At 50.8% G+C, this 24,005-nt stretch overlaps 1 protein-coding gene across 2 annotated transcripts in view; it reads left to right on the plus strand.

Moving 5' to 3' along the window:
- Window positions 1-24,005, plus strand: part of LOC140402461 (phosphorylase b kinase gamma catalytic chain, skeletal muscle/heart isoform-like) — a 144,485-nt gene that overhangs the window by 110,582 nt on the left and 9,898 nt on the right. The window contains exons 9-10 of one of the 2 annotated variants that reach the window (XM_072490270.1): window positions 9,960-10,059; window positions 11,998-12,123. In XM_072490270.1, the coding sequence (XP_072346371.1) occupies window positions 9,960-10,059; window positions 11,998-12,123 (226 nt within the window). The remainder of the gene's footprint in view (window positions 1-9,959; window positions 10,060-11,997; window positions 12,124-24,005) is intronic. The other variant, XM_072490269.1, reaches the window with a different exon arrangement.

Below are 24,005 nucleotides of genomic sequence, written 5' to 3' on the forward strand. Positions count from 1 at the left end.
CAGGCCATAGTAGAAGCTGTGCGACATTGGAGGCATTACCTGGCCGGCAGGAGATTCACTCTCCTCACTGACCAACGGTCGGTTGCTTTCATGTTCGATAATGCACAGCGGGGCAAGTTAAAAAATGATAAGATCTTGCGGTGGATGATCGAACTCTCCACCTACAACTACGAGATCTTGTATCGTCCCGGGAAGCTAAACGAGCCTCCTGATGCCCTGTCCCGCGGCACATGTGCCACCGCACAAGTGGATCGCCTCCGAGCCCTCCACGAGGACCTCTGCCACCCGGGGGTCACTCGCTTTTTCCACTTTATCAAGACCCGCAACCTGCCCTACTCCATTGAGGGGGTCAGGACAGCCACCAGGGACTGCCAAATCTGCGCGGAGTGCAAACCGCACTTCTACCGGCCAGAGGGCGCACCTGATAAAGGCTTCGCTTCCCTTTAAACGCCTCAGCATGGACTTCAAAGGCCCCCTCCCCTCCACCGACCACAACACGTACGTCCTGAACGTGATTGACGAGTACTCCCGGTTCCCATTCGCCTTCCCCTGCCCCGACATGACCGCAACCACCGTCATCAAGGCCCTCCATAGCATCTTTCCACTGTTCGGGTTCCCCGCTGTTATGGGCGAGGCGTTTCCAGAACCCCAAAATGTATCACGGGATTACAATTATGGACACGTGGGTTTTTAAACACAAAACACTGTTTATTCCATGAACTCAACTTAACATCTTAAATAAACATTGGATCTCTTAACACCCCTTACTTCAAAGATAACTCAGAAAATATTGTAACAGTAAATACTTCCTTAAAATGATCCTTCAAACTTCCAAGAGACTTAACACCTTTAAACAGTATCACATCAGGTTAAAGGATATATATATTTTCTGTAGAATGGCAGAGATATATTAGCTTGGTTGACTTCAGCTCCAGCACCTTGCTTTCTTCATGCAGCTCTCTGGAAACCCACAGACACACACACACGCTGCTTTCTCAAACCTGGCGTTCTCCCTTCAAGCAGATCACAGCAAACCAGAACTTCTCAAGCTGCTGTCTCAAACTGGCTTTCTACTTTTAAACTGCTCTCAGCAAAACCAGCCAGGCACCTTTTAGCTGCTCTCAGCAAAACCAGCCAGGCCCTTTTCAAACAGCAAAACCAAACTGCAAAATAGCTGAACCGAGCTGAGCTCCACCCACTCTCTGACATCACTGTTTTCTTAAAGGTACATTGCTTACACATCCATTTCTTAAAGGCACTCTTGCATGACACCTCCCCCCAAGAACAAAAAATAAACCATCAACTTCAAGGTGGTTTCATTTTTCACCTTTGCACCATCAATTAAGAAATGTACACAGTAAACATACATTTTCATTTAAAGAAAACAACACTCAAACAGGTATAATAATATAGTCCATTTTTCTTTGCTCTTCTTCCTCCAACCGAAATCCTTCTCGATTGACGGTCTCTTTGAGCAAAGTCTCTGCACGATCTATCCATTCCTCTACTCCACGGCATTTCTCTTTAGAATCAGATACTTTAGTTCAATCTGACCACAGAGTCCCTTGCAATTCTCCAATACAGGAGCATTGGTGATCACAGCTTTCAGGCAGTCAAATGCCTGTTGAAAGTCCGCTGTCCATTGACATTTTTGACGTTTCTTCAGCAATTCCATCAGTGGAGTAATCACGCCACAAAACGTTTGCACAACTGTTCGATCAAATTCATTCATGCGAGAAGATCGCATTATTTCCCTTTGTCTTGAGGATAACGGAAACTCCGCAAGGAAAGTGATTCGGGCTTCTCCAAATTAACTTTCGGCTAGGTTCATCGCCAAACCCGCCACCTGAAGTCGATCGAAGAACTCCATACGATGTTTTAAATGTTCTTTCCATGTCTGGAAGTTGAAAATAAAAGCAGATTGTCCCACTTTCTCAATGCAATCCTTCAACGGTGGGACAGGATAAGAGTTTGTTCTTGTAACTGCATTCCCCTTTCCGTAGTCCACACGCAACCGTTGGGTACCATCTGATTTAGGTACCATCACTATGGGTGAGCTCCATTGGCTGCAACCAACTTCAATTCTGCCATTCTTCAGCATACTCTCAATCTCTCTGTTAACCTGTGCCAATTTTAAAGGGTTAAGTCCATATGGATGTTGCTTGATAGGAGCAGCATTTCCCACATCTACATCATGTATAGCCATTTTAGTACTTCCCAATTTATTTCTACAAACTTGCCCATGTGATATCAATAACTCTTTCAGGTCAGTTTGTTTTTCCTCTGGAAGGTAACTTTTCAATTCATCCCAATGTTTAAGAACATCCTCATTTTCCAATTTAATTTGAGGTATGTCAAATTCACAGTCATCTGGATTTGGTTTGTCACTTTGAGTTAGAATCATTAAAACCTCCTTTTTCTCTCCTTCCCTTTCAAAGTACCTTTTAAGCATATTCACATGACACACTCGGTGAATCTTCCTTCTATCTGATGTTTTTACCACATAATTCACCTCACTTAATTTCCTTTCAATCTGATGCGGTCCACAAAACCTAGCTTTTAAAGGCTCACCGACCACTGGTAACAATACTAAAACTTTATCCCCACTGGCAAAACTACAAACTTTGGATTTCTTGCCCGCTACCCGTTTCATCACATTTGGTGCAACTTTCAAATGTTGTCCAGCCAATTCACCTGCTCTATTTCATCATTCCCTAAAATTTGACACGTAACCAATAGTGTAATTTCCGATTTCTCACTCACCAATTTTTCCTTAATCAATTTAAGTGGTCCTCTTACCTCATGACCAAAAATTAGTTCAAAAGGACTAAATTTGGTAGACTCATTAGGTGCATCCCTAATTGCAAACAATACAAATGGGATTCCTTTATCCCAATCCGCTGGATAATCTTGACAATACGCCCTCAACATTGTCTTTAATGTCTGATGCCACCTTTCTAATGCTCCCTGCGATTCTGGATGGTACGCAGTTGATTTAAAGTGTTTTATTCCTAAGCTATCCATAACTTCTTTGAATAACTTTGAAGTAAAATTTCGATTGAATTTCTGTGGGTAGTCCATATCTAGTAAAGAATTTAAGTAACTCCTCCACAACCCTTTTAGCTGTAATATTACGTACTGGAATGGCGTCTGGAAACCTAGTAGACACATCCATTACAGTCAAAAGATATTGATTCCCACTTTTTGTTTTAGGAAGCGGTCCGACACAATCAATATGGACCCTTGTAAAAGGTTCCTCAAATGCTGGAATGGGTATTAAGGGCGCTGGTTTTATCACTGCTTGAGGTTTCCCTATCACTTGTCATGTGTGACATGATTGACAAAATTTAACTACATCTTTTTGTAGTCCAGGCCGATAAAAATGTTTCTGGATTTTAGCTCGAGTTTTCCTTATTCCCAAATGACCTCCCACTGGTACCTCATGCGCAACTCGCAACACCTCCTTTCTATACCCTACCGGCAATACTACTTGATGAACTTCCGCCCAACTTTTCATCCGCCTGCATATGTATAGGTCTCCATTTTCTCATCAAGACATCATTTTTACAGTAATAACACTCTGGTATACTCTCAGATTCCTCTTCCGTATATGCTTTCTGAATTATCCGTTTTATTTCTACATCTTTCTGTTGTAACTCCGCCAATTTTCCTGAACTAAAAATATCCGCCTCATCCTCTCATCCTGAATTCCACATATCACAACTTTTTCTGGCAACATTCTTCCCAAACTACATAATTCCTCATCTCTTACCATTAAAGATTGACTAGCCCCTGTATCTCTTAAAATTGTGACTTCTTTACCTGCTCCTCCTGATACACACAAGTAAACTTTACCCACACTAGTAAATTCTTTAAAGACATCTGGCACCTTCTTAACAATTACTTCTTGAACAGGCTGTACAATCGTTTGCACCTCCTTCGCTTCCCTTGGGCTTTCCTTGACCACTTTAACAAACCCCACTGTCTTATCCTGTTTTACCACATCAGCCTTCCCAGTGCTTATGTTCAACCACCAACACTGTAACTTTACATGGCCTAGTTTATTACAGTGAAAATATCTGAAACTTTTCATTTCTTTTTCACTCTCCTGGATTTCTTTTTTAATCTGAGGTACTCTCTTTATTGTCTCCCATCAGATCACCTTTACCTTCACCGCTTGAGTATTTCTCATGTCCCCAGTTTCTATCCCTCACCGGCTGAAATTGATGTCGGAAACCAATCTTTGATTTATGAACTAATTCATAATCATCTGTCATTTCCGCTGCTAATCTCGCAGTTTTAACCCTCTGTTCTTCCACATGAGTTCTCACTACATCAGGAATTGAATTTTTAAACTCCTCCAAAAGTATAATTTCTCTGAGAGCTTCATACGTTTGGTCTATTTTCAAAGTCCTGATCCACCTATCAAAATTACTCTGTTTGAGCCTTTCAATCTCCATGTATGTTTGACCAAATTCTTTCCTTAAATTTCTAAACCTTTGTCTGTAATCTTCAGGCACTAGCTCATATGCACTTAAGATGGATTTCTTCACCTCCTCATACGTTCCAGATACCTCCTCCGGTAGTGATGCAAACACTTCACTAGCTCTACCTACCAGCTTTGTTTGAATCAGTAACACCCACATGTCCTGTGGCCATTTCATTTGTTTAGCTACCTTCTCAAATGAAATGAAAAAGGCTTCCACTTCCTTCTCGTCACACTTTGGCAATGCTTGGACATGTTTAAATAGATCCTCACCACGTCTTCGACTATGATGCTCTGTCTCATTATCCTCATCCATCTCCTCCAACTGTACGTGTCCCTTTATGTCTACCAATTTTAACTGATTGTCATGTTTCATGGCCATTTTCTGAAGTTCAAACTCCCTCTCTTTTTCTTTTTCCCTGATCTGTATCTCCCTTTCTTTTTGTTCTGCTAGGGCTATTCTTTCTTTTCTCCTTTCTTCTCTCTCCTTTTCTTTTTACTGGATGAAGTCTTACAACACCAGGTTAAAGTCCAGGAGGTTTGTTTCGATGTCACTAGCTTTCGGAGCGCTTCTCCTTCCTCAGGTGAATGAAGAGGTATGTTCCAGAAACACATATATAGACAAATTCAAAGATGCCAAACAATGCTTGGAATGTGACCATTAGCAGGTGATTAAATCTTTACAGATCCAGAGATGGGGTAACCCCAAGTTAAAGAGGTGTGAATTGCATCAAGCCAGGACAGTTGGTAGGATTTCGCAGGCCAGATGGTGGGGGATGAATGTAATGTGACATGAATCCCAGGTCCCGGTTGAGGCCGCACTCATGTATGCGGAACTTGGCGATAAGTTTCTGCTCGGCGATTCTGCGTTGTCGCGCGTCCTGAAGGCCGCCTTGGAGAACGCTTACCCGGAGATCAGAGGCTGAATGCCCTTGACTGCCGAAGTGTTCTCCGACTGGAAGGGAACATTCCTGCCTGGTGATTGTTGCGCGATGTCCGTTCATTCGTTGTCGCAGCGTCTGCATGGTCTCACCAATGTACCACGCTTCAGGACATCCTTTCCTGCAGCGTATGAGGTAGACAACGTTGGCCGAGTCGCACGAGTACGTACCGCGTACCTGGTGGGTGGTGTTCTCACGTGTAATAGTGGTATCCATGTCGATGATCTGGCACGTCTTGCAGAGATTGCCATGGCAGGGTTGTGTGGTGTCGTGGTCACTGTTCTGAAGACTGGGTAGTTTGCTGCAAACAATGGTTCGTTTGAGGTTGCGCGGTTGTTTGAAGGCAAGTAGTGGGGGGGTGGGGATGACCTTGGCAAGATGTTCATCGTCATTATTGACGTGTTGAAGGCTGTGAAGAAGATGACGTAGTTTCTCCACTCCGGGGAAGTACTGGACGACGAAGGGTATTCTGTCGGTTGTGTCCCATGTTTTTCTTCTGAGGAGGTCGGTGCGGTTTTTCGCTGTGGCGCGTTGGAACTGTCGATCGATGAGTCGAGTGCCATATCCCGTTCGTACGAGGGCATCTTTCAATGTCTGTAGATGTCTGTTACGCTCCTCCTCGTCTGAGCAGATCCTGTGTATACGGAGCGCTTCTCCATAGGGGATGGCTTCTTTAATGTGTTTAGGGTGGAAGCTGGAGAAGTGGAGCATCATGAGGTTATCCATGGGTTTGCGGTAAAGCGAAGTGCTGAGGTGACCGTCCTTGATGGAGACGAGTGTGTCCAAGAATGCAACTGATTTTGGAGAGTAGTCCAAAGTGCTGAGGTGACCGTCCTTGATGGAGACGAGTGTGTCCAAGAATGCAACTGATTTTGGAGAGTAGTCCATGGTGAGTCTGATGGTTGGATGGAACTTATTAATGTCATCGTGTAGTCGTTTCAGTGATTCTTCGCCGTGGGTCCAAAGGAAAAAAATGTCATCGATGTATCTGGTGTATAACGTCGGTTGAAGGTCCTGTGCGGTGAGTAGGTCCTGTTCAAACTTGTGCATGAAGATGTTGGTGTATTGGGGTGCGAATTTGGTCCCCTTGGCTGTTCCGTGCGTCTGGATGAAGAACTTGTTGTCGAAGGTGAAGACGTTGTGATCCAGAATGAAGCGGATGAGTTGCAGAATTGCGTCTGGAGATTGGCAGTTGTCGGTGTTGAGTACGGAGGCTGTTGCAGCAATGCCGTCGTCATGGGAGATGCTGGTGTAGAGTGCCGAGACGTCCATTGTGACAAGGAATGTTCCTGGTTCAACTGGTCCATAAATGCTGAGTTTCTGTAGGAAGTCCGTCGTGTCACGACAGAAGCTGGGTGTACCTTGTACGATGGGTTTCAAGATGCCCTCGATGTAGCCAGAGAGGTTCTCACACAGGGTCCCATTGCCTGAAACGATAGGGCGGCCTGGTGTGTTGGCCTTATGTATTTTTGGGAGGCAGTAGAGATCTCCAATGCGGGGAGTACGTGGGATGAGAGCACGTAGGGTGCTCTGAAGATCTGGATCCAAGGTCTTGATCAGTCTGTTAAGTTGGCGGATGTGTTCCTTGGTCGGATCTGCGGGTAACTGTAGTGTTCTTGGTTGTTCAGTTGTCGGTATACTTCTTTGCAGTAGTCCGTTCTGTTCAGTACGACAGTGGCCCCTCCTTTGCTGGTTTGATGACGATGCTGCGGTTGGTCTTGAGAGCGTGGATGGCATTGCGTTGTACTTGGGTGACGTTCGGGGCTGTCTTGTGAATGCGACTGATGAATCTGGCATTGACGCGACTCCTGACGGCTTGAGCATACATGTCGAGTCTAAGGCAGCGGCCTTCCGGAGGGGTCCAATTCGACTCTTTCCTCTTCGATTGCCGCACCGCAGATCTCTCGGTCTGCTGTTCCAGTTCATTGATAGTCTGCTTGGGTTCGCTGTTGGCCTCTTGGGGTCTGTGGAAGAATTCCCGGAGCCTCATTCGCTTGATGAATTCCTCCGTGTCTGCCGCGAGACTGATGGGGTCCATTTTGGTGGTGGTGCAGAAATTGAGCCCTCTGCTGAGGACTTCGATTTCGTCTGGTTGAAGGGTGTAGTCCGACAAGTTGACAATAGATTTCCCTGTATTGTTTTCTACTGTGGTACCGGGAGGCTTGGTTGCTGGCGGTGGTGATGCCGAGTTTCTCAAGCTTTCTGTTCTTGGTGTGCATATAGGTGGCATAGTATTGTTGTCTCATCTGTTTGGCGGTGTTCCGCAGCTGGTCTGCTGCATCCTGAGCGTAAGTTGAGAATATGGCCTCTATCTTGGTTTCCAGGTTGCATTGTCTGCAGTAGAGCTGGCGGCCGAGGTGGTTGAGGAGCGTGAGAGAGGTGCGACGGCAGAGTCTCTCAGCGTAGTCTGTGTTGTAGGTCGACTTGAGTGGGTTTGTGATCTGTAGCCCTTTCAGGATCTTGTCTGCTTTCTTGCATCTTTGTAGAAACTTAATGTCAGTGTCTATATGCGCGATCTTCCTGGAGATCCTCTCCACTTTGAGCCGGCAGTTTGCGGTGTCGATGGTAGCCATGATGTGAAGATGCAGGCGTTGGACTGGGGTGAGCACAGTACGAAGTCTTACAACACCATGTTAAAGTCCAACAGGTTTGTTTCGATGTCACTAGCTTTCGGAGCGCTGCTCCTTCCTCAGGTGAAGGAGTTCTTTTTACTCTCTTTCTCTTGATTTTTCCTCTCTCTCGTATTCAAGCCGTTTTAATTCTTTCTTATGTTCCATTTGTTCAATTTGCAATTGAATTTTTGCCATTTCCAATGAGTCAAACTCTATCTCAGGCAACTTTAAATGCTTAACCACCGCCATAATTACCTCATCTTTTTGCATTTTGTCAGGTAATGTTAACTGCAATGTTCTTGCCAAATCTAACAGTCTATTTTTACTCTCTGAAAGTAAGGTATCACGTGTTATCGTGTCCACCCCCAAAAACTTCTGAGCCTCTGAAAGAGCCATTGTCCACAACACTCTCCCCACTTAAACTAAAATACCACACCGGAAAAGCAATAATCCTTCACTGTCTTTAAGTTCACAAAAGCCAATCCAATAGATAGACTTTTATCCCCCTCGAGCCCCCAATTGTTAATGGGCGAGGTGTTTTCAGAACCCAAAAATGTATCATGGAATTCAACCAACCTCTCCCTTTAATGGATTTGTTGCTTTTCCGAGCACACGGCTTTTTCCCTCGGTGTGGGATTACAATTATGGACACGTGGGTTTTTAAACACAAAACACTGTTTATTCCATGAACTCAACTTAACATCTTAAATAAACATTGGATCTCTTAACACCCCTTACTTCAAAAATAACTCAGAAAATATTGTAACAGTAAATACTTCCTTAAAATGTTCCTTCAAACTTCCAAGAGACTTAACATCTTTAAACAGTATCACATCAGGTTAAAGAATATAAATATTTTCTGTAGAAAGGCAGAGATATATTAGCTTGGTTGATTTTAGCTCCAGCACCTTGCTTTCTTCATGCAGCTCTCTGGAAACCCGCAGACACACCCCAAGCTGCTTTCTCAAACCTGGCTTTCTCCCTTAAAGTAGATCACAGCAAACCAGAACTTCTTAAGCTGCTGTCTCAAACTGGCTTTCTACTTTTAAACTGCTCTCAGCAAAACCAGCCAGGCAATTTTTAGCTGCTCTCAGCAAAACCAGCCAGGCCCGTTTCGAAGAGCAAAACCAAACTGCAAAATGGCTGAACCGAGGTGAGCTCCACCCGCTCTCTGACATCACTGTTTTCTTAAAGGTACATTGCTTACACATCCATTTCTTAAAGGCACTCTTGCATGACACCGCTTACATACACAGCGATAGGGGGTCCTCCTTTATGAGCGACGAACTGCGTCAATTCCCGCTCAGCAAGGGCATCGCCTCGAGCAGGACGACCAGTTACAAACCCCAGGGTAACGGACAGGTAGAGAGGGAGAACGGAACGGTCTGGAAGACCGTCCTACTGGCCCTACAGTCCAGGAATCTCCCAGTCTCCCGCTGGCAGGAAGTCCTCCCGGATGCCCGCCACTCCATCTGGTCACTGCTTTTTACCACGACCAACCAAACACCTCACGAACATCTCCTTGTCTTCCCCAGGACCTCGCTCCCGACCTGGCTGGCAGCTCCCGACCTGGCTGGCAGCTCTCGGACCCAACCTGCTCCGAAAACATGTGCGTGCGCACAAGTCAGACCCGTTGGTTGAGAGGGTCCATCTTCTCCACGCTAACCCCCAGTACGCCTACGTGGCGTTCCCTGATGGCTGACAAGACACGGTCTCCCTACGAGACCTGGCGCCCGCCGGATCCCCACGCACACACCAGCCACCAGTCCCACCCTCCCTCCCACCAGTGCACCGTACACGAGGATCGGTCCTTCCGCCGTCTAGGCCCTGCCTAGATTGGTCCACTCAAGGACAGGGGAGGGAATCTATCCCTGGAGAGAGAGGAAATGGGCGAGGTACTAATTGAGTATTTTGCATCAGTCTCCAGGGCCTGATGGGATCTACACCAGAATACGGAGGGAGGCAAGGGAGGAAATTGCTGAGGCCTTGACAGAAATCTTTGGATCCTCACTGGCTGCAGGTGAGGTCCCAGAGGACCAGAGAATAGCCAATGTTGTTCCTATGTTTAAGAAGAGTAGCAAGGCTAGTCCAGGTAACTACAGGCCGGTGAGCCTTACGTCAGTGGTAGGGAAATTACTGGAGAGAATTCTTCGAGACAGGATCTACTCCCATTTGGAAGCAAGGGGTCGTATTAGTGAGAGGCAGCACGGTTTTGTGAAGGGGAGGTTGTGTCTCACTAACTTAATCGCGTTGGGCAGCACGGTGGCACAGTGGTTAGCACTGCTGCCTCACGGCGCTGAGGACCCGGGTTCGATCCCGGCCCTGGGTCACTGTCCGTGTGGAGTTTGCACATTCTCCCCGTGTTTGAGTGGGTTTCGCCCCACAACCCAAAAGATGTGTAGGGTAGGTGGATTGGCCACACTAAGTTGTCCCTGAATTGGAAAAATGAATTGGGTACTCTAAATTTATTTTTAAAAAGAAAAAGAAAAAAAAACTTGATCGAGTTTCTGAAGGAAGTGACGAAGATGATTGATGAGGGGAGGGCAGTGGATGTTGGCTACATGGACTTCAGTAAGGCCTTTGACAAGGTCCCTCATGGCAGACTGGTACAAAAGGTACTGGATCAGAGGTGAGCTGGCAAGATGGATACAGAACTGAATCAGTCATAGAAGACAGAGGGTAGCAGTGGAAGGGTGCTTTTCTGATTGGAGGGCTGTGACTAGTGGTGTTCCACAGGGATCAGTGCTGGGACCTTTGCTGTTCATAGTATATATAAATGATTTGGAGGAAAATGTAGCTTGTCTGATTAGTAAGTTTGTAGATAACACAAAGGTTGGTGGAATTGTGGACAGTGAGGACTGCCAGAGGATACAGCAGGATTTAGATCGGTTGGAGACTTAGGTGAAGAGAAGGGGTTTACCAGGATGTTGCCTGGTATGGAGGGTATTAGCTATGAGGAGAGGTTGGATAAACTCGGTTTGTTCTCACTGGAACGACGGAGGTTGAAGAACGACCTGGTAGAAGTCGACAAGGTTATGAGGGGCCTGGACAGAGTGGATAGTCAGAGACTTTTACCCAGGGTAGAGGGGTCAATTACTCGGGACATCAGTTTAAGATGCGAGGGGCACAGAGGGCAGTGGGTGCCTGGAACTCGCTGCCGGAGGAGGTGGTGGAAGCAGGGACGATAGCGACGTTTAAGGGGCATCTTGACAAATACATAGATAGGACGGGAATAGAGGGATACGGACCCCGGAAGTGTAGAAAGTTTTAGGTTCGACGGACAGCATGGTCGGCGCAGGCTTGGACCGAAGGGCCTGTTCCGGTGCTGCAGCTTTCTTTGTTCATTGAAAGGTAGAGGGAGGTCCAGCAGAGCTTTGATTTGTTCCCGTGAAGGGTGATGTCAGAAAACAGGGGTCAGTGTGGGGTCCCGGGGTTGGGGGGGGGGGGGGGCGGTGAGCGGGTTGCAGAGTGTGGTAGTATGCATTAGGGGTCATGTGGGACTGTGAAGCCGTGATGTCATTGGCTGACAGATCCCGGGTCCTGGTTGGCTGTTGATCTCTAGCTCCGCCCTGAAGGCGGAGTATAAGAACCAGGAGTTCTCCCCCGCAGGCCAGTCTGTTGCTGAACTGCGGGGAACAAGTCACGCTTAATAAAGCCTCATCGACTTCATCTCTATTCGTCTCTCGTGAGTCTTTGTGCGCTACACAGAGTGAGGCCACGAGGTGTATTGCAACTGTTTGCACATCCTCAACTTGACAGCATCTCGAGGATATTGGGCAGACCAGGACCCGAGTCGAGAGCATCAGTCCTGTGAGAGAATAAGGCAAAGTCTAATTGACGTGACTGAAATAGATTTCAGACAGAGAGTGGAGTCCAGAGAGGGGATTTCGACATTGCAGCGAGGTTGCTGCTATGCTGGTGATCTGATGATTTTTCCATTTGTTTTTGCAATGAGCAGATCTCCCACCTGTTGATAGTGAAACCGGAGGACCGATTCACAGCGGATCAGGCCCTGGCACACCCTTTCTTCCAACAGTACCTGGTGGAGGAGGTTCGCCATTTCACTCCTTTACGGAAATTCAAGGTAAAGGTTGAGAAATAATTGGCAGAAGAGCAATGCCCACACCTCAAGCTCCTGAAACTAGGAAGAAGCAAATTTGTGTCTCGATAACCCTTTAACTCGCGGAGGTTAACCCAAAGTGTTTTCCAACAAAATTGAATACATATGATGTGTAAGGACTGTTGTAAATGTACAACATGTGGAGGGAATTTGTGCAAAGAAAACTCCTACAAACACACAGATAAATGATTGAATAATCTATTTTCATAATATTGCTCGAGGAATTCAGATCAGCCGAGTCACAGAGAGAAACAATCCTGATCTTTCTCAAAATAGCGACGGAGGGTTAAATTAGACACACTGAGAATTACCACTGCGATTATGATGTACAATTAACCCATTCATGGTGATGTTCCAACTTTGCAAACTGACCGCTGACTGCCCGCAGAAAGCTTCCCAACGAGCAGGCAACACAAACACACCTGTTCACTGAACCCCCACATCGGCAAGCGGCTCCAATAATGTCAATTCGCAGCACTGTCTTTCTCTCCCTTTGGAAGCAAAGTTATACTGTGGGCGTCGCTGGCTAGGCCTGCATTTGCTGCCCATCCCTAGTTGCCCTTGAGAATGTGGATAGTGAGCTGCAGACCCTGTGGTGTAGGTACATCCACTGTGCTGTTGAGGAGGGTGTTCCAGGATTTTGACCCAGCGACAGTGAAGGAACGATATATTGCTTTGGACTTGGAGGGGAACCTCCAGGTGGTGGGGTTCCCAGGTATCTGCTGCTCTTATCCTTCTAGATGGTAGCGGTCGTGGGTTTGGAAGGTGTTGCCCAAGGAACCTTGGTGAATTCCTGCAGTGCATCTTCTAGACGGTACACACGGCTGCCACTGTGCGTCAGTGGTGGAGGGTTTGATGTTTGTGGAAGGTGGAGCAATCAAGCGGGGCTGCTTTGTCCTGGATGGTGTGGAGCTTCTTGAGTGTTGTTGGAGCTGCGCTCATCCAGGCAAGTGGAGAGGATTCCATCACACTCCTGACTTGTGCCTTGTAGATGGTGGACAGGCTTTGGAGGGTCAGGAGTTCCTGACGCAGCAGGGAATCCAGTGTCAGGGAGAAAATGGGATCGCTGCCGGACGCCAATCCATTTCCGATGCTCCAGCCCCACTGGCACGGGGTCGAGGGTCGCAACAGGAGGATACAAATGGGTCTTAACAACATCTTTGCATCTATTTAATGGGCCAGGCACCATATTCTCCGTGCCCGCATGATTCATCTGGGCTGGGGTGGCGAGGACGGGTGTGGCCTGATGTGGTGGGCATCGCGGTCGACGAAAGTCCACCCAAGGCAACCCCCATCCCCCACAATGCAAGACCTGCCCACCTCACCCCCACCAGAAACCCTGCCACTGCCCCACCCAGAGACCCCCCTAAATAAATAAACCTGCTCCAGAGGCTTCATGAAAAAGGAGACCCCTCCAGAGACCCCCCAGAAAAGAGACCCTGTTTGGAAGTTAAAGAGCAGTCCAGACAGAGACAGTAAATGAAACTGTTCTGACACTCACCTGGGCAATAAACCCCGGTATCCCCTGTAAATACTGACACACTCCCCGGTATCCCCTGTAAATACTGACACTCTCCCCGGTATCCCCTGTAAATACTGACACTCTCCCCGGTATCCCCTGTAAATACTGACACACTCCCCGGTATCCCCTGTAAATACTGACACTCTCCCCGGTATCCCCTGTAAATACTGACACACTCCCCGGTATCCCCTGTAAATACTGACACTCTCCCCGGTATCCCCTGTAAATACTGACACACTCCCCGGTATCCCCTGTAAATACTGACACTCTCCCCGGTATCCCCTGTAAATACTGACACTCTCCCCGGTATCCCCTGTAAATACTGACACTCTCCCCGGTATCCCCTGTAAATACTGACACACTCCCCGGGGACCCACTGTAAATACTCACACTCCCCGGGACCCCCTGTAAATACTGACACACTCCCCGGGGACACCCTGTAAATACTGACACTCCCCGGGACCCCCTGTAAATACTGACACACTCCCCGGGGACCCACTGTAAATACTGACACTCCCCGGGACCCCCTGTAAATACTGACACACTCCCCGGGGACCCACTGTAAATACTGACACTCCCCGGGACCCCCTGTAAATACTGACACACTCCCCGGGAATCCCCTGTAAATACTGACACACTCCCCGGGGACCCACTGTAAATACTGACACAATCCCCGGGGACCCACTGTAAATACTGACACACTCCCCGGGGACCCCCTGTAAATACTGACACTCTCCCCGGGAATCCCCTGTAAATACTGACACACTCCCCGGGGACCCCCTGTAAATACTGACACACTCCCCGGGGACCACCTGTAAATACTGACACTCTCCCCGGGACATCCTGTAAATACTGACACACACCCCGGGGACCCCCTGTAAATACTGACACACTCCCCGGGGACCCACTGTAAATACAGACACACTCCCCGGGAATCCCCTGTAAATACTGACACTCTCCCCGGGACCCCCTGTAAATACTGACACACTCCCCGGGGACCCCCTGTAAATACTGACGCACTCCCCGGGGATCCACTGTAAATACAGACACACTCACCGGGAATCCCCTGTAAATACTGACACACTCCCCGTGGACCCACTGTAAATACAGACAGACTCCCCGGGGACCCCCTGTAAATACTGACACTCTCCCCGGGACCCCCTGTAAATACTGACACACTCCAAGGGGACCCACTGTAAATACTGACACACTCCCCGGGGACCCCCTGTAAATACTGACACACTCCCCAGGGACCCGCTGTAAATACTGACACACTCCCCGGGGACAACCTGTAAATACTGACACTCTCCCCGGGACCCCCTGTAAATACTGACACACTCCCCGGGGACCACCTGTAAATACTGACACACTCCCCGGGGAGCCCCTGTAAATACTGACACACTCCACGGGGACCCCCTGTAAATACTGACACACTCCCTGGGTCCCCCTGTAAATACTGACACACTCCCCGGGGACCCGCTGTAAATACTGACACACTCCCCGGGGACCACCTGTAAACACTGACACACTCCCTGGGTGCCCCTGTAAATACTTACACACTCCCCGGGGACCCCCTGAAAATACTGACACACTCCCTGGGTCCCCATGTAAATACTGACACACTCCCCGGGGACCCCCTGCAAATAGTGACACTCTCCCTGGGACCCCCTGTAAATAATGACACACTCCCCGGGGACCCCCTGTAAATACTGACACACTCCCTGGGTCCCCCTGTAAATACTGACACACTCCCCGGGGACCCCCTGTAAATACTGACACACTCCCCGGGGACCCAATGTAAAGACTGACATACTCCCCGGGGACCCACTGTAAATACTGACACACTCCCCGGGGACCCCCTGTAAATACTGACACTCTCCCCGGGAATCCCCTGTAAATACTGACACACTCCCCGGGGACCCTTTTTAAATACTGACACACTCCCCGGGGACCACCTGTAAATACTGACACTCTCCCCGGGACATCCTGTAAATACTGACACACACCCCGGGGACCCCTGTAAATACTGACACACTCCCCGGGAATCCCCTGTAAATACTGACACTCTCCCCAGGACCCCCTGTAAATACTGACACACTCCCCGGGGACCCCCTGTAAATACTAACACACTCCCCGGGGACCCACTGTAAATACAGACACACTCCCCGGGAATCCCCTGTAATTACTGACACACTCCCCGGGGACCCACTGTAAATACTGACACACTCCCCCAGGGACCCCCTGTAAATACTGACACACTCCCCGGGGACCAACTGTAAATACAGACAGACTCCCCGGGACCTCCTGTAAATACTGACACACTCCCTGGGGACCCGCTGTAAATACTGACACACTCCCCCAGGGACCCCCTGTAAGTACTGACACACTCCCCGGGGACTCCCTGTAAATACTGGCACACTCCCAGGGGACCCCCTGTAAATACTGACACACTCCCCGGGGACCCCCTGTAAATACTGACACACTCCCCAGGGACCCGCTGTAAATACTGACACACTCCCTGGGAACCCCCTGTAAATACTGACACTCTCCCCGGGACACCCTGTAAATACTGACACACTCCCAGGGGACCCACTGTAAATACTGACACACTCCCCGGGGACCCCCTGTAAATACTGACACACTCCCCGGGGACCACCTGTAAATACTGACACGTCTCCCCGGGACCCCCTGTAAATACTGACACACTCCCTGGGTCCCCCTGTAAATACTGACACACTCCCCGGGGACCCCCTGTCAATACTGACACACTCCCCGGGGACCCCCTGTAAATACTGACACTCTCCCCGGGGACCCCCTGTAAATACAGACACACTCCCCGGGAATCCCCTGTAAATACTGACACACTCCCCGGGTCCCCCTGTAAATACTGACACACTCCCCGGGTCCCCCTGTAAATACTGACACACTCCCCGGGGACCCTCTGTAAATACTGACACTCTCCCCGGGACCCCCTGTAAATAATGACACACTCCCCGGGGACCCCCTGTAAATACTGACACTCTCCCCGGGACCCCCTGTAAATACTGACACACTCCCCGGGGACCACCTGTAAATACTGACACACTCCCTGGGTCCCGCTGTAAATACTGACACACTCCCCGGGGACCCCCTGTAAATACTGACACTCTCCCCGGGACCCCCTGTAAATAATGACACACTCTCCGGGTACCCCCTGTAAATACTGACACTCTCCCCGGGACCCCCTGTAAATAATGACACACTCCCCGGGGACCCCCTGTAAATACTGACACACTCCCCGGGACCCCCTGTAAATACTGACACACTCCACGGGGAGCCGCAGTAAATACTGACAGACTCCTCAGGGACACCCTGTAAATACTTACACACTCCCCGGGGACACCCTGTAAATACTGACACACTCCCCGGGGCCCCCCTGTAAATACTGACACACTCCCCGGGGACTCCCTGTAAATACTGAAACACTCCCCGGATACCCTCTGTAAATACTGACACTGTCTCCGGGGGCCCCCTGTAAATACTGACACACTCCCCGGGGCCCCCCTGTAAATACTGACACACTCCCCGGGGACTCCCTGTAAATACTGAAACACTCCCCGGATACCCTCTGTAAATACTGACACTGTCTCCGGAGACCCCCTGTAAATACTGACACACTCCTCGGGGACCCCCTGTAAATACTGACACACTCCCCGGGGATCACCTGTAAATACTGACACACTCCCCGGGGACCCACTGTAAATACTGACACACTCCCCGGGGACCCCTTGTAAATACTGACATACTCCCCGGGGACCCCCTTTCAATGCTGACATACTCCCCGGGGACCCCCTGTAAATACTGACACACTCCCCGGGGACCTCCTGTAAATACTGACACACTCCCCGGGGACCCCCTGTAAATACTGACACACTCCCTGGGGACCCCCTGTAAATACTGACACACTCCCCGGGGACCCCCTGTCAATACTGACACACTCCCCGGGGACCCCCTGTAAATACTGACACTCTCCCCGGGGACCCCCTGTAAATACAGACACACTCCCCGGGAATCCCCTGTAAATACTGACACACTCCCCGGGTCCCCCTGTAAATACTGACACACTCCCCGGGTCCCCCTGTAAATACTGACACACTCCCCGGGGACCCCCTGTAAATACTGACACACTCCCCGGGACACCCTGTAAATACTGACACACTCCCCGGGGACCCCCTGTAAATACTGACACACTCCCTGGGTCCCGCTGTAAATACTGACACTCTCCCCGGGACCCCCTGTAAATAATGACACACTCCCCGGGGACCCCCTGTAAATACTGACACTCTCCCCGGGACCCCCTGTAAATAATGACACACTCCCCGGGGACCCCCTGTAAATACTGACACTCTCCCCGGGATCCCCTGTAAATACTGACACACTCCCCGGGGACCACCTGTAAATACTGACACACTCCCTGGGTCCCGCTGTAAATACTGACACACTCCCCGGGGACCCCCTGTAAATACTGACACTCTCCCCGGGACCCCCTGTAAATAATGACACACTCCCCGGGTACCCCCTGTAAATACTGACACTCTCCCCGGGACCCCCTGTAAATAATGACACACTCCCCGGGGACCCCCTGTAAATACTGACACACTCCCCGGGACCCCCTGTAAATACTGACACACTCCACGGGGAGCCGCAGTAAATACTGACAGACTCCCCGGGGACACCCTGTAAATACTGACACACTCCCCGGGGACACCCCGTAAATACTGACACACTCCCCGGGGACACCCTGTAAATACTGACACACTCCCCGGGGCCCCCCTGTAAATACTGACACACTCCCCGGGGACTCCCTGTAAATACTGAAACACTCCCCGGATACCCTCTGGTAATACTGACACTGTCTCCGGGGCCCCCCTGTAAATACTGACACACTCCCCGGGGCCCCCCTGTAAATACTGACACACTCCCCGGGGACTCCCTGTAAATACTGAAACACTCCCCGGATACCCTCTGTAAATACTGACACTGTCTCCGGGGACCCCCTGTAAATACTGACACACTCCTCGGGGACCCCATGTAAATACTGACACACTCCCCGGGGATCACCTGTAAATACTGACACACTCCCCGGGGACCCACTGTAAATACTGACACACTCCCCGGGGACCCCCTGTAAATACTGACATACTCCCCGGGGACCCCCTTTCAATGCTGACATACTCCCCGGGGACCCCCTGTAAATACTGACACACTCCCCGGGGACCTCCTGTAAATACTGACACACTCCCCGGGGACCCCCTGTAAATACTGACACACTCCCTGGGGACCCCCTGTAAATACTGACACACTCCCCGGGGACCCCCTTTCAATACTGACACACTCCCCGTGGACCCCCTGTAAATACTGACACACTCCCCGGTATCCCCTGGAAATACTGACACACTCTGGGGCCCCCCTGGAAATACTGACACACTCCCCGGGGACCACCTGAAATACTGACACACTCTCTGGGAACCCCCTGTAAATACTGACACACTCCCCGGGGACCCCCTGTAAATACTGACACACTCCCCGGGGACCCCCTGTAAATACTGGCAGACTCTCCGGGGACCCCCCTGTAAATACTGATACATTCCTCCATGCCCCTGTAAATACTGACACACTACCCGGGGATCCCCTGTAAATATGGACACACTCCGCGGGGATTCCCTCTGTAAATACTGACACACTCCCCGGTATCCCCTGGAAATACTGACACACTCTGGGGCCCCCCAGGAAATACTGACACACTCCCCGGGGACCACCTGTAAATACTGACACACTCTCTGGGAACCCCCTGTAAATACTGACACACTCCCCGGGCATCACCTGTAAATACTGAAACAGTCCCCCCGGGGATCCCCTGTAAATATGGACAGTCCGCAGGGATTCCCTCTGTAAATACGGACACACACCCCAGGGATCCCCTGTAAATACTGACACTCCCCGGGGATCCCCTGTAAATACTGACACACTCCCCGGGGATCACCTGTAAATACTGACGCACTCCCCGGGGACCCCCTATAAATACTGACGCACTCTGCGGGGACCCCCTGGAAATACTGACGCACTTCCCGGGGACCCCCTGTAAATACTGACAAACTCCCCGGGGGCCCTCTGTAAATACTGACACACCCCCCGTGGACTCCCTGTAAATACTGACACACTCCCCGGGTACCCTCTGTAAATACTGACACTGTCTCCGGGGACCCTCTGTAAATACTTAAACACTTCCCGGGGATCAACTGTAAATACTGACACACTCCTCAGGGACCCCCTGTAAATACTGACACACTCCCCGGGGATCACCTGTAAATACTGACACACTCCCCGGGGACCCCCTGTAAATACTGACACACTCCCCGGGGACCCACTGTAAATACTGACACACTCCCCGGGGACCCCCTGTAAATACTGACACACTCCCCGGGGACCCCCTTTCAATGCTGACACACTCCCTGGGGACCCCCTGTAAATACTGACACACTCCCCGGGGACCCCCTGTAAATGCTGACACACTCCCGGGGACCCCCTGTAAATACTGACACACTCCCCGGGGACCCCCTGTAAATACTGACACACTCCCCGGGGACCCCCTGTAAATACTGGCACACTCTCCGGGGACCCCCCTGTAAATACTGATACATTCCTCCAACCCCCTGTAAATACTGACACACTACCCGGGGATCCCCTGTAAATACGGACACGCTCCGCGGGGATTCCCTCTGTAAATACTGACACACTCCCCGGTGTCCCCTGGAAATACTGACACACTCTGGGACCCCCCTGTAAATACTGACACACTCCCCGGGGACCACCTGTAAATACTGACACACTCTCCGGGGACCCCCTGTAAATACTGACACACTCCCCGGGGACCCTCCTGTAAGTACTGTCACACTCTCTGGGAACCCCCTGTAAATACTGACACACTCCCTGGGGGCCCCTGTAAATACTGACAACCCCCATGGGGACCCCCCTGTAAATACTGACCCACTCCCCGGGCATCACCTGTAAATACTGAAACAGTCCCCGGGGACCCCCTGTAAATACGGAGACAGTCCGCGGGGGTTCCCTCTGTAAATACTGACACATTCTCCGCAGATTCCCTGTAAATACTGACACACTCCCCGGGGATCCCCTGTAAATATGGACAGTCCGCAGGAATTCCCTCTGTAAATACGGACACACTTCCCGGGTATCCCCTGTAAATACTGACACACTCTCCGGAAATCCCCTGTAAGGTCTGACACACTCCCCAGGGATCCCCTGTAAATACTGACACTCCCCGGGGATCACCTGTAAATACTGACGCACTCCCCGGGGACCCCCTGTAAATACTGACGCGCTCCCCGGGGACATCCCTGTAAATACTGACGCACTCCCCGGGGACCCCCTGTAAATACTGACGCACACCCCGGGGACCCCCTGTAAATACTGACGCACTCCCCGGGGACCCCCTCTAATACTGACGCACTCCCCGGGGACCCCCTGTATATACTGACGCACTCCCCGGGGACCCCCTGTAAATACTGACACACCCCCCGGGGACCCCCTGTAAATACTGACACACTCCCCGGGGACCCCCTGTAAATACTGACACACTCCCCGGGGACCCCCTGTAAATACTGACACACTCCCCGGGCTCCCCTGTAAATAGTGATACACTCCCCGGGGACCCCCTGTAAATACTGACACACTCTCCGGGGACCCCCTGCAAATACTGACACACTCCCCGGGGACACCCTGTAAATACTGACACACTCTCCGGGGACCCCCTGTAAATACTGACACACTCCCCGGGGACCCCCTGTAAATACTGACACACTCCCCGGGGACACCCTGCAAATACTGACACACTCTCCGGGGTCCCCCCTGTAAATACTGATACATTCCTCGGAGCCCCTGTAAATACTGACACACTCCCCGGGGATCCCCTGTAAATACATGACAAACTCCGCGGGGATTCCCTCTGTAAATACTGACACACTCCCCGGGGATCCCCTGTAAATACTGACACACTCTCCGGGGACCCCCTGTAAATACTGACACACTCTCCGGGGACACCCTGTAAATACTGACACACTCTCCGGGGACACCCTGTAAATACTGACACACTCCCCCGGGGACCCCCCTGTAAGTACTGACACACTCCCCCGTGTCCCCTGGAAATAGTGACACACTCTGGGACCCCCCTGGAAATACTGACACACTCCCCGGGGACCCTCCTGTAAGTACTGACACCTCCCATGGGGACCCCCCTGTAAATACTGACCCACTCCCCGGGCATCACCTGTAAATACTGAAACAGTCCCCGGGGACCCCTTGTAAATACGGACACACTCCCCGGGGATTCCCTCTGTAAATACTGACACATTCCCCGGGGATTCCCTCTGTAAATACTGACACACTCCCCGGGGATCCCCTGCAAATACTTTCACTCCCCGGGGATCCCCTGTAAATACTGACACTCTCCGGAAATCCCCTGTAAGTACTGACACACTCCCCGGGGATCCACTGTAAATACTGACACTCCCCGGGGATCCCCTGTAAATACTGACGCACTCCCCGGGGATCACCTGTAAATACTGACGCACTCCCCGGGGACCCCCTATAAATACTGACACACTCCCCGGGGACCCCCTGTAAATACTGACACACTCCACGGGGAGCCGCAGTAAATACTGACAGACTCCCCGGGGACACCCTGTAAATACTGACACACTCCCCGGGGACACCCTGTAAATACTGACACACTCCCCGGGGCCCCCCTGTAAATACTGACACACTCCCCGGGGACTCCCTGTAAATACTGAAACACTCCCCGGATACCCTCTGTAAATACTGACACTGTCTCCGGGGCCCCCCTGTAAATACTGACACACTCCCCGGGGCCCCCCTGTAAATACTGACACACTCCCCGGGGACTCCCTGTAAATACTGAAACACTCCCCGGATACCCTCTGTAAATACTGACACTGTCTCCGGGGACCCCCTGTAAATACTGACACACTCCTCGGGGACCCCATGTAAATACTGACACACTCCCCGGGGATCACCTGTAAATACTGACACACTCCCCGGGGACCCACTGTAAATACTGACACACTCCCCGGGGACCCCCTGTAAATACTGACATACTCCCCGGGGACCCCCTTTCAATGCTGACATACTCCCCGGGGACCCCCTGTAAATACTGACACACTCCCCGGGGACCTCCTGTAAATACTGACGCACTCCCCGGGGACCCCCTGTAAATACTGACACACTCCCTGGGGACCCCCTGTAAATACTGACACACTCCCCGGGGACCCCCTTTCAATACTGACACACTCCCCGTGGACCCCCTGTAAATACTGACACACTCCCCGGTATCCCCTGGAAATACTGACACACTCTGGGGCCCCCCTGGAAATACTGACACACTCCCCGGGGACCACCTGAAATACTGACACACTCTCTGGGAACCCCCTGTAAATACTGACACACTCCCCGGGGACCCCCTGTAAATACTGGCACACTCTCCGGGGACCCCCCTGTAAATACTGATACATTCCTCCATGCCCCTGTAAATACTGACACACTACCCGGGGATCCCCTGTAAATATGGACACACTCCGCGGGGATTCCCTCTGTAAATACTGACACACTCCCCGGGATCCCCTGGAAATACTGACACACTCTGGGGCCCCCCTGGAAATACTGACACACTCCCCGGGGACCACCTGTAAATACTGACACACTCTCTGGGAACCCCCTGTAAATACTGACCCACTCCCCGGGCATCACCTGTAAATACTGAAACAGTCCCCCCGGGGATCCCCTGTAAATATGGACAGTCCGCAGGGATTCCCTCTGTAAATACGGACACACACCCCAGGGATCCCCTGTAAATACTGACACTCCCCGGGGATCCCCTGTAAATACTGACACACTCCCCAGGGATCACCTGTAAATACTGACGCACTCCCCGGGGACCCCCTATAAATACTGACGCACTCTGCGGGGACCCCCTGGAAATACTGACGCACTTCCCGGGGACCCCCTGTAAATACTGACAAACTCCCCGGGGGCCCTCTGTAAATACTGACACACCCCCCGTGGACTCCCTGTAAATACTGACACACTCCCCGGGTACCCTCTGTAAATACTGACACTGTCTCCGGGGACCCTCTGTAAATACTTAAACACTTCCCGGGGATCAACTGTAAATACTGACACACTCCTCAGGGACCCCCTGTAAATACTGACACACTCCCCGGGGATCACCTGTAAATACTGACACACTCCC

This window comes from Scyliorhinus torazame, chromosome 25 (genome assembly GCF_047496885.1).
Source record: "Scyliorhinus torazame isolate Kashiwa2021f chromosome 25, sScyTor2.1, whole genome shotgun sequence".
Classification (NCBI taxonomy): domain Eukaryota; kingdom Metazoa; phylum Chordata; class Chondrichthyes; order Carcharhiniformes; family Scyliorhinidae; genus Scyliorhinus; species Scyliorhinus torazame.